Genomic DNA, 12,469 nt, shown 5'->3' on the forward strand with positions numbered 1-12,469 from the left:
TGATCTCACCTGTTCAGCCATGTGTGTGTGTGTGAAAGTCGCTCTGACTTTTTGTAACTCAGACTTTTTGTCTGACTCTTTGTAACCCCATGGACTGTAGCCAGCCAGACTCCTTTGTCCATGGGATTTTCCAGGCAACAATACTGGAGTGGGTTGTCTTTCCCTTCTCCAGGAGGTCTTCCCTTCCCAGGGATCGAACGTCTCCTGGTCTCCTGCGTTGCAGGTAGATTCTTTACAGTTTGTGCCACCAGGGAATCCTGTTCAGCCCTAGCAGGCATATTTTAAACCATAGTCATGCATCAGGAGGTTGCTGGCACATACTGTGTGTGTTGTTGTTGATTGTATTCAGTAATCATAGATTATTGAATACAGTGTTGTTGTTCAGTTGCCGAGTTGTGTCCCACTCTTTGCAACCCCAAGGACTACACAGGCCTCCGTGTCCCTCACCATCTCCCGAAGTTTGCCCGAGTTCATGTCCATTGCATCGGTGATGCCATCCAGCCATCTCATCCTCTGATGCCCTCTTCTTCTGCCCTCAGTCTTTCCCAGCATCAGGGACTTTCCCAATGACTCGGCTGTTCACATCAGGTGAAAGACCCTGATGCTGGGAAAGATTGAAGGCAGGAGGATTAGGGGACCACAGAGGATGAGATGGTTGGATGGCATCACTGACTCAATGGACTTGAGTTTGGGTAAACTCTGGGAGTTGGTGATGGACAGGGAGGCCTGGCGTGCTGTAGTCCATGGGGTCGCAAAGAGTTGGACACGACTGAGCAACTGAACGGAACTGACCAAAATACTGGAGCAGATACTAGACTGGAGTAAATACTAGAACAGTAAATATTAGTTTCCTCGGGCAACTTACTTAGCTTTACTCCCTGGTAAAGTAAAAATTGGGGTGCTTAAGTGAGGTAAGAGTATGACATTACTTTGCAAACTGAATAGCATAATATAATGAACATTTTGTAGCTTGTATGTATTCTAAGATGCTTGTTGTTGTAGAACTGAATTTTTGATGTTAGTAAAGATTATTATCTTCAATGTTTGGCCTTAGTTTTGCCGTTCATAAAATGAGAAGGTTCTGGGAAAATACTCTCATTACTATTTAAACTAGTGCAAGCTGTGCAGTCAGATTGATAACTCCTGATCAGAGTTGTGGCTGAATGATCTTGATTATTCCCATTTCTCTTACATAAGTTTTTCTTTCACAAAATCCCTTTCCATTTTGTAAGTTAATGAAAAAATTTTGATGGATTTAATGAACCTTTTTCTCAGACATTTAAAGACACATGTATAAAGTTTCTGTAGTTTTCTGGTGTTTCTGATGACTGAGATTTTTATGGCCCTTCTTCACAACAGATGTTTTATGCAGTTAAATTCAACAGGTATTGAGCATTTCCTCTGTGTCAGACTTTGCACAAGGAGTTAGTGAATAAGAAAAGGTCTTTGACCTTCTGAAGTGTACAGTCTATAATATGTATGCACATTAGTATCACTGTATTAGTTATATATAATTATACTAGTTTAATATAATTAACATAATAATTACAAAAGAGACACAATGGACATGAGTTTGCGTAAACTCCAGGAGTTGGTGATGGACAGGGAGGCCTGGCGTGCTGCGGTCCATGAAGTCGGACACGACTGAGTGACTAAACTGAACTGTTAGGGTTCTGTCTAGTTATACTGCAGACGGGTTTTACTTACCCTAGGGATCACAGAAGGCCTCCCAAAGTAACAATTAAGCTGAGACTCGAAGACCAAATTCAGAAAATATATTCTTTAACTACTTTTCTGACTATTGTTAACATTTGGGGAAAGCAAGATTTTCTGGTACTTGTGTGAAATTGTTGTACAGTTAGTTGCCACCTTATACATAGTTATTGAATTGTTCCAATTCATACTTCAATGCTTCTAATTATAGATATACTTTAAGTATAAACAAAGTAGGATTTATCATTTTAGGGTGTTAATAAAACAGAGATTGTGCTTAATCAGCATTATTGGGAAGATTTGAATTTAGGGCATTCCAAAACTAGTTACTGTCCATTGCAATAAAAAAAAAAATTCTATTTGTTATATGATCAGTTGAGTATATTTGTGTGGGTCTAATTCTAGACTCTCTATTCTGTTCCATTGATCTGTGTGTCTATTCTTTAGACAACTGCTGTGTCTCGAACACTGTGCCAAGTTGCTCAGTCGTGTCTAACTCTTTGCAGCCCGATGTAGTATAGCCCACCAGGTTCCTCGGTCCTTGGGATTTTTCATGCAAGAATGCTGGAGTCGGTTGCCATTTCCTTCTCCAGGGGGTCTTCCGAACCCAGGGGTTGAACCTCCATCTCCTGCGTCTCCCGCATCGCAGGCAGATTCTTGACCTGTTAAGCCATCAGGGAAGCCCGCATACTGCAGCTTTATGTTGAGTCTTGAAATTGGGTAATAGGGCGTCTTCCGGCTTTGTCTCTCTCCACTTTTATCTTGGCTATGCCAGGGCATTTGCCTTTCCATATGAGCTTTTAGATCAGCTTGTTGATATCTACAAAATAGACTGGTGATTTGATTGAGATTGCATTGAATCTACAAATGAAGTTGGAAAGAACTGATATCTTAATGTTTAGTTTTCTGATACATGAACATGGACTAGCTCTCCATTTATTTATATATTTTTTTCTTTCATTAGTGTTCTGTAGGTTTCTACTGGTAGATCCTATACATATTGTTAGATTTATACCCAAGTGTTTTATTGTTTTCTATGGTGCTCTACTAAATGTTTTTAAACTTTCTGATAAAAAATAAATAAATAAAATAAAATTTCTGACCGCTTATTACTGGTGTATTTGAAAGCAGTTAACTTTTGTATATTAACCTTATGTCCTATGACCCCTCTGTATTTGCTTGTTAGTTCTTGGTGATTTTTTTTGGATATACATCCCAAAGAATCAACAGAAAATATCACTTTGTTTCATCCCAAATTTGTATACCTTTTATTTCCTTTTCTTATTGTACTAGCTAGGACTTCATTACACATTGAATAGGAGTACACAGAAATTATATCCTTGCCTTGTTCCTGATATTAGAGGGGAAGGCTTTTAATTTCTTGCCCTTGGTTATATTGATACCTATAGTTTGGGGTGGAGGAAGCTGCAGTTTTTTAAAAATTAACTTGAGGGATTTTCCTTTTATTCAGGTTTATAATTCAGTTTAGTCACTCAGTTGTGTCCAACTCTTTGCGACCCCATGGACTGCAGTATGCCAGGCTTCCCTATCCATCACCAACTCCTGGAGTTTACTCAAACTCATGTCCATTGAGTTGGTGATGCCATCCAACCATCTCATCCTCTGTCATCCCCTTCTCCTCCGGCCTTCAGTCTTTTCCATCATCAGGGTCTTTTCAAATGAGTCAGTTCTTCGCATCAGGTGGCCAAAGTAATTGAGTTTCAGCTTCAGCATCAGTCCTTCCAATGAATATTCTGGACTGATCTCCTTTAGGATGGACTGGTTGAATCTCCTTGCTGTCCAAGGGATTCTTAGAGTCTTCTCCAACACCACAGTTCAAAAGCATCAATTCTTTGGTGCTCAGCTTTCTTTATAGTCCAACTCTCACATCCATACATGATTACTGGAAAAACTAAAACTTTGACTAGATGGACCTTTGTCAGCAAAGTAATGTCTCTGCTTTTTAAGGTGCTGTCTAGGTTGGTCATAGCTTTTCTTTCAAGGAGCAAGCATCTTTTAATTTCATGGCTGCAGTCATCATCTGCAGTGATTTTGGAGCCCCCCAAAATAGAGTCTGTCACTGTTTCCCTTATTTCCCCATCTGTTTGCCATGAAGTGATGGGACCAGATGCCATGATCTTAGTTTTCTAAATCCAGCGCCTTAGACCACTCGGTCACGCTACCTGCGTGAGATCTTAGTTTTCTGAATGTTTAGTTTTAAGCCAACTTTTCACTCTTCTCTTTCACTTTCATCAAGAGGGTCTAGTTCTTCACTTTCTGCCATAAGGGTGGTGTCATCTGCATATCTGAGGTTATTGATATTTCTCCCAGCAATCTTGATTCCAGCTGTGCTTCATCCAGTCCAGCGATTCTCATGATGTACTCTGCATATATGTTAAATAAGCAGGGTGACAATATACAGCCTTGATGTACTCCTTTCCTGATTTGGAACCAGTCTGTTGTTCCATGTCCAGTTCTAACTGTTGTTTCTTGACTTGCATACAGATTTCTCAGGAGGTAGGTAAGGTGGTCTGGTATTCCATCTCTTTAAGAATTTTCCACAGTTTGTTGTGATCCACACAGTCAAAGGCTTTGAAATAGTCAATAAAGCAGAAATAGATGTTGTTCTGGAACTCTCTCGCTTTTTCAATGATCCAGTGGATGTTGGCAATCTGATCTTTGATTCCTCTGGCTTTTCTGAATCCAACTTGAACATCTGGAAGCTCACGGTTCATGTACGGTTGAAGCCTGGCTTGGTGAATTCTGAGCATTACTTTGCTAGCATGTGAGATGAGTACAGTTGTGCGGTAGTTTGAGCATTCTTTGGCATTGCCTTTCTTTGGGATTGGAATGAAAACTGACCTTTTCCAGTCCTGTGGCCGCTGCTGAGTTTTCCACATTTGCTGGCATATTGAGTGCAGCACTTTCACAGCATCATCTTTTAGGATTTGAAAGAGCTCAACTGGAGTTCCATCACCTCCACTAGCTTTGTTTGTAGTGATTCTTCCTAAGGCCCATTGACTTCGCATTCTAGGATGTCTGGCTCTAGGTGAGTGATCACACCATCATGATTGTTTGGGTCATGTAGATCTTTTTTGTACAGTTCTTCTGTGTATTCTTACCATGTCTTCTTAATACCTTCTGCTTCTGTTAAGTCCATACCATTTCTGTCCTTTATTGTGCCCATCCTCACATGAAATATTCCCTTGGTATTTCTAATTTTCTTGAAGAGATCTCTGGTCTTTCCCAGTCTACTGTTTTCATTCTGTTTCTTTGCATTGATCACTGGGGAAGGTTTTCTTATCACTCTTTGCTATTCTTTGGAACTGTGCATTCAAATGGGTAAATCTTTTCTTTTCTCCTTTGCTTCTCACTTCTCTTCTATTCACAGCTATCTGTGAGGCCTCCTCAGACAACCATTTTGCCTTTTTGCATTTCTTTTTCTTGGGGATGGTTTTGCCTCCTGTACAATGTCACGAACGTCCATCCATAATTCTTCAGGCACTCTATCAGATCTAACACCTTGAATCTATTTTTCACTTACACTGTATAATCATAAGGGATTTGATTTAGGTCATATCGGAATGGTCTAGTGAATTTCCCTACTTTCTTCAATTTAAGTCTGAATTTGGCAATAAGGAGTTCATGATCTGAGCCACAGTCAATTCCTTGTCTTGTTTTTGCTGACTGTATAGAACTTCTCCATCTTTGGCTGCAAAGAATGTAGTCAATCTGATTTCGGTATTGACCATATGATGATGTCCATGTGTAGAGTCTTCTCTTGTGTTGTAGGAAGAGGGTGCTTGCTATGACTAGTGTGTTCTCTTGTCAAAACTCTATTAGCCTTTGCCCTGCTTCATTCTGTACTCCAAGGCCAAATTTGCCTGTTACTCCAGGTAGCTCTTGACTTCTTACTTTTGCATTCCAGTCCCCTATAATGAAAAGGACTTCTTTTTTGGGTGTTAGTTCTAGAAGGTCTTGTAAGTCCTCATAGAACCATTGAACTTCAACTTCTTCAGCATTACTGGTCGGGGCATAGACTTGGATTGTTGTGATATTGAATGGTTTGCCTTGGAAACAAACAGAGATCATTCGTGGAGAGTTTTTATTGTGTATATAGTATATTGTCAAATGATTTTTTCATGTCAATGCATATGATTTTTCTTATCTAATCTATTGATGTGTAGTGGATTATGGTGGCCAGTTTTTGAGTGTTGAACCAATCTTGCATACCTAGAATAAATCACACTTGGTTATGGTTTATAATTCTTTTTATATAATTTTGCATTCAATTTGCTAACATTTTGTTGAGAATTTTTGCATTCATGAGATATACTGGTCTGTAGTTTTCCCTTCTTGTAATGTCTTTATCTCATTTTGATATTAGGATAATGCTAGCCTTGTAGAATAAGTTAAGAAGTATTCCCTCATATTTTCTTGAAGATTTTGTAGAGAATTGGTTATCATTTCTTCCATAAGTCTGGTAGAATTCAGCAGTGAAACTGTCTGGGCCTGTTACTTTCTTTTTTGGCAAGTTATTAACTACTGATTCAATTGTTTTAATAATGATAGGCTTATTCAGATAATCTACTTCTTGCATGGATTTTAGTAGGCTTTTAATTAGTTGGTCCCTTTCATCTAATTTACCAAACTTGTGAACATAGAATTGTTCATAATATTCTTTCATTGTCTTTTCATTCTCCATGGACTCAGTAGTTGATGACCCCTTTTGTACTTCTGATATTGGTAAACTTGTCTTCTCTTTTTGTTAGTTTGGCTAAAGGCTTATTTATTTTATTGATCTTTTTAAAGAGCCAGATTTTGGCTTCATTGATTTTCTATTACTTTCCTTTCAATTTCATTGAGATTCTCTTAATTTTTTAATTTCTTTTCTTCTGCTTGCTTGATGCTTAAATTTCTATTCTTTCTTTAGTTTCCTAAAGTGGAATCTTAGGTTATTGATGATTAGAGCTCTTCTTTTCTAATATATGCATTTAATGCCATAAATTAATTTCCTAATGTTTTTGTTGCATCCTGCACATTTTCATAAGTTGTATTTATTTTCACTTTCATTTAATTCAAAATAATTTTAGATTAGATGTGTGTTGTTTAACCTCCAGATATTTGGTGATTTTTCTGGTATTGATTTCTAGCTTCATTCCATCATGGTCTCAGAACACAGTTTGTATGATTTCTGTTTTTTTAAATTGTTGGAGTATGTGTATTATGGCCCAGAAAGAGGTCTGTCTTGAGAAGTGTTTCCCTGAAAGCTTGAGAAGTGTATGCATTCTGTTGTTAGAGTATTCTGTAAATGTTGACTAAATCAAGTTGATAGTTCTGATTAGGTCAGCTGTATCCTTACTTATTTGCTCTCTGTTCCATCTGTCAAATTATCTCAAGAGAGGTTTTGGTGTATTGTAAATGTTGTGTTTAAATGGAAGTGTATAATTACTCCTTTAAAAATGTATCACAGTGATTTGATACCTGTCAATGTTGATTTATAATCAGACATTTTTATTTCAGACATGTTTATTTTCTTTCTCCTTGAAAGGGGAATTTTTTTTTTAACTTGTTTTTACATTGCACTTTCTCCCATAGATTTCTTCCAAAGTAATACTTTTATGCTTAAAATAATTTATCATACTTAGAACAAAAGTATGTACATACTTTTTATGAGAAAAATACTCAGCAAACTAGGAATAGAAGGAAACTTTCCTAACATGATAAGGAAACTTTCCTAACATGATAAAGGCCATTTATAAAAATATGCAGCCAACATGATACTTAGTCATACATTATAAATTGTGAAAGATTGAAAACTTTTCCTGTAAGATCAGGAACAAGACAGAGATACCAGCTTTTGCTACTACTAATCAACACTGTATTAGAAGTCCTAGCCAGTGCAGTTGGGCAAGAGAAAGAAATAAAAAGCATCCACAATGATAAGAAGTAAACCTATTAATTTGTTGATAACATAATTCCACAAATAGAGCACTCTAAAGATTCCTAATGCACCAGAAAATTAGTTGTAAGTGAATTCAACAGAATTGTAGGTTTCAAGGTATTTTTAAAAATCAGTTGTGTTTTTTACACTCACAATGAAAAAATCTATAAAAGGAAATTTTGAAATTTCATTTACAGTAGTATCCAAAAGGATAAAATACTGAGGAATAAATTTAACCAAGGAAGAAAAACATATATACATTGAAAATTGCAAAGAAGTTGCAAGAAGAAATCCCAGGTTCATGGATTGCAAGACAATGTTGTTAAAGTGGCAGTACTTCCAGAAGTGATCTGCAGGTTCAGTGCAGTGCCTATCAAAACTCCAAATGTCTTCATTGCAGAAATGGAGAGGTTGAGCTTCAAATTCATATGGAATACAACAGATTCCAAATAGCCAAAGCCATACTGAAAAAGAAAAACAAATTTGAAGGACCCATAGTTCATAACTCCAGAAATTACTATAAAGTTACTGTAATTAAAATAGTGTGCAATTAGCATAAGGTTAGATATATAGATCAATCAGTGGAATAGGATTGACTCCAGAAGTAAGCTCATATACCTGTGGCCAGTTGATTTTCTATAAGAGTGCCAGGATCATTCAGTGAAAGATAGTCTCTTCAATAAATGGTTTGTGACAAGTGGGTATCCACATGTAAAGAAATGAAGCTGGGCTCTTACCTCACTCCATACACAGAGATTAACTCAAAATGGATCAAAGACCTAAATTAAAGTCTTTGACCTAAAGCTATAAAACTCTCAGAAAAAAACTTAAGGGTAAGTCTTCATGACCACATATCTGGCAATGGATTCTTTTGCTATAACACCAGACGCACAAGCAACAGAAGAAAGACAAATTGGAATTTCTCAGAATTAGTGCCTTTGTGCACCAAAGGACGTTATCAAGAAAGTGAAAAGATAACCTATGGAATGGGAGAAAATATTTGCAATTTATATGTCCAGTGAGGATCTACTATCAGAATATATAAAGAATTCATACACTCAACAATAAAAAGGCAACTGAATTTAAAAATGGATTGAAGACATTAACAGACATTTCTCCAAGGGAGATATATTGATAGAAATGGCCAGCAGGTATGTGAAAAGATATTCAGCTTCATTGGTTATTAAGGAAATGCAAATCAAATTCACAATGAGATACTCTTTCAATAGTTTCAACAGATTTGCTGTAATTAAACAGTTGAAAGATAACAAGTGTTGACAAGGACATGGAGAAGTAGGAACCTTTGTACATTGCTTGTGGGAATGTAAAATGGTGAAGCCCCTTTGAAAAAGAGTTTTGGAGTTCCTCAAAAATATAAAATAGAATTAACGTTTTTTGTTCAGTCGCCCAGTCATGTCCGACTCTTTTGCGGCCCCATGGACTGCAGCACGCTAGGCCTCCCTGTCCCTCACTGTCTCCAGAAGTTTGCCCTAGTTCATGTCCATTGCATGGGTGATGCCATCCAACCATCTCATCCTCTGATGCCCTCTTCTCCTTCTGTTCTCAATCTTTCCCAGCATCAGGGACTTTTCCAGTGAGCTGGCTGTTTGCCTCAAGTGACCAAAATTATCATATGACCCAACAATTCCATTCCTATGTATATACCCAAAAGAATTGAAAATAGGTACTCAAACAAATACTTGTGTTTGTTCATAGCAGCACATTCACAGTAACCAGAAAATGAAACCAACCCAAATGTTCATCAGTAGATGAATGGCTAAATAAGTTGTGTTGTATGTATATACCATGCCATATTATTCAGCCATAAAAAGGACTGAAGTATTGATACATGCTACAACATGGAGGAACTTCCAAACCACTATACTAAATGAAAGAAGCCAGACATGAAAGACCACATATTCTATGATTTATTTTATATTAAATATCCCAAATAAGCATATCAAAAGATACAGAATAGCAAATTAGTAGTCACCAGAGAGTGGGGAGGAAGGTGGTCATAGGGGAAGATTATTTATAGGGTATAGTGTGTTCTTCTGACATACTGAAAAAGTTCTGAGACTAGAGAGAGTTGGTTTTCAAACATAGTGAAAGCACTAAATGCCACTGAATTATACACTTTAAAATGGCTAAGTATGCGTTATGTGAATTTCACTTAAAATATATATATAAACCTAAGATTAACTTTTTAAATTGTATAACTATGCAGTTTTAAGTTCTTTAATATTTCATCTGGGAGTTAGAGTTGTTGTATAATAAATATTTTATAGACTTTGTTAAATAGTGGTTTTAAAATCATTATAAATAAAATTTATTGGAAATTCATCCTAAGGGTATGAATTTTTTAGTGCCATTTAGTTCATGTATCCATGGATGAGTGCTAAAGAGTTCAGCATCAATTCCATTCCTGTTTTATTTTATTATTATTTTTGACCTTAAATCCCACAACCATTGTGTATTATAAAGGTTAACCCTGATCCTCATGATTGGCAGAATTTCTGGTAGTAATCATGGGCACCAGGGTCTCCAGACATTTGAATTTGCAGCTACTGGCAGTGTTCACTGTCCTCATCTTGGTTGAGGATGTCTTTGATCTTTTTTTTTTTTTGGACACCTACCTACATATTTCTGATAGTAAGATCACCAGGGCTTTGAAGGTGGACTGGTAGATTGCAAAACTCTGGGCTATGTGACCACCACCCTTCACGTGGACACTGAGGTCCATGCCAACTAATTGCTTCTTCCCGAGAAGTAGCGCCGTTGCTGGGAGCTTGTGTTGTAGCTTTGCGCAGGTGGATCAACTCTGGGGTAACCCATTCACTACAGAGACCGTTGCCCTCTCTGCAGTGTGCCATGACTGTGACCATCTTCTCGTGTCTGAAGATCTGTGCCAACTGCCAAGGGCCCTTGGATGGCATGGCAGTGGTATAGACAAGAGATCCTCATCGTGAGGTGCCTCAACTAGAAGAAAGTCCTATTTTATGTTTTATTAGACTCAAATGTTGGAAAACATCATTAATATTAACAAGTAGATGGTAGTGGAAAGGATTTTGTATATCAGCATCACTTAGTTCTTTGAACTTCTGGATCATATGCCAAAAAGCACATATTGATTTAATGTAAAATTTAGTTTTAATGATTTATCAACTGATAAATGATTTTCCTTCATTTTTGAAACTGAAGGACTAGGGGAAAATGCATAAGAATGTGGCAATCATTAGAGTCATTCACTACTTTCTCAACACCTACACCAGTATTTCTAGTTGGCTTTATGTTGAGTGCTTCAGAGGTTTTTGCCTCTTGGGGAAATCTATCATAGTAAAAGACATGTAGGCTGGAGAAATGTTTCTTTTGTAAAATGAAATGGTAATTGTTAAAGGGGAGAAGGAAAAGGTGGACTTTTATGACACAGGTACAGCAGTTTTTTAAATAATTATGTATAGAAATAAAAAAATATGTTGCCCATAAAACCTTTCTGTCCCTATGCACCTCTTGAAAAATTGTATATACCTGCAGGGTATTGAACTCTCTCAGAGATCTTGTATAAAGTGCTTCATATTGCCTTCAGAATAGGAATCTTTGAATAATTTGAGACTTCTATGTACTCTGAATAAAAAGACTAAAAAAAAATAAAATAAAATTTGGCCCTAAGGCAGTTTCTTTCAAAATAAGCTTATTTTGTTTCTAGATTGTGTCAGGATTAAATGTAAAATTAATAGAAAATTTTTCAAAATTTGGTGAATTGGAGGTATTGGCTTCTGTTATAATTCCTTTTCTAAAATTTTTCCCAGGTCAATGAATGGTCATTGAAGATAAGAAAGGAAATGAGAGTTGTTGACAGGCAAATAAGAGGTAAATTACTATTTTATGTCTCTTATCCTGTTGCTGTATTTTGCATTAGTTCATAAAAATAAGCTGAATACAGAAAACATCATTTATATTATTTATAGCTCTAATTATTTGCTTTCTAATTATTATAAGAAAAATAAGATATAGTCAACTCAAAGAAAGTTTACATTTTAAAAGAAGTAAATCTTTCCTCAAGCCTGAAATTCAGCTGTTCAAGGGGAAGGGGCCATGTTCATTCATCTCTGATTTCCTAGAGTCTAGGTTCCTGTGGGAAACAAAGCAGGTATTCACATTCTATGATAGAATAATGGTCTCCCAAAGATGTCCATGTCCTGAATACCCAGAACCTGTGAATATGTTACCTTACATGACAAAAGGGAACTTGGACATTTGATTAGAGATCTTGAGATAGGGAGATTATCCAGGGTTACCTAGGTGGGCCCATTGTAATCACAAGAGTCCTTATAAAAGCGAGGAGGTATGTTGAGAAAAGGAGCTGTGACCACAGAACCGTATGGTGGAGTGGTTTGCTTTGAAGATGAAGGAAGAAGACAAAAGCTAAGGAATGCATTTGACCTCTAGAAACTAGAAAAGGCAAGGAAATGGATTCTTTCTAGAAGCTTCCAGAAGAAATGAAGGTCTTCCAACACCTTGATTTTATTATATATTTATTTTTGGTTGCCCTGGGTCTTTGTTGCTGTGCGTGGGCTTTCTCTAGCTGTGGCGAGCAGGCTTCTCTGCAGTGGTTTCTCTTGTGCAGCACAGGCTCTGGGCGCATGGGCTTCAGTAATTGTAGCATGCGGGCACAGTAGTTGCGGAGTGTGGGCTCTAGATCATGCAGGCTTCATTAGTTGTGGCACATTGACTCAGTAGTTGTGGCTCATGGGCCCTAGGACAGGAGCTCAGTAGTTGTTGTGAACAGGCTTTAGTTGCTCTGTGGCATGT

The 12,469-nt window shown here is 37.2% G+C and overlaps 1 protein-coding gene across 2 annotated transcripts in view; it reads left to right on the forward strand.

The window, feature by feature from the left end:
• LOC110134792 (charged multivesicular body protein 3) overlaps positions 1 to 12,469 on the forward strand; it is an 81,324-nt gene that overhangs the window by 42,177 nt on the left and 26,678 nt on the right. For both annotated transcript variants that reach the window (XM_020889470.2, XM_020889469.2), the window contains one exon: positions 11,467 to 11,527. In XM_020889470.2, the coding sequence (XP_020745129.1) occupies positions 11,467 to 11,527 (61 nt within the window). The remainder of the gene's footprint in view (positions 1 to 11,466; positions 11,528 to 12,469) is intronic.

This window comes from Odocoileus virginianus, chromosome 2, assembly GCF_023699985.2.
Source record: "Odocoileus virginianus isolate 20LAN1187 ecotype Illinois chromosome 2, Ovbor_1.2, whole genome shotgun sequence".
Taxonomy (NCBI): Eukaryota; Metazoa; Chordata; class Mammalia; order Artiodactyla; family Cervidae; genus Odocoileus; species Odocoileus virginianus.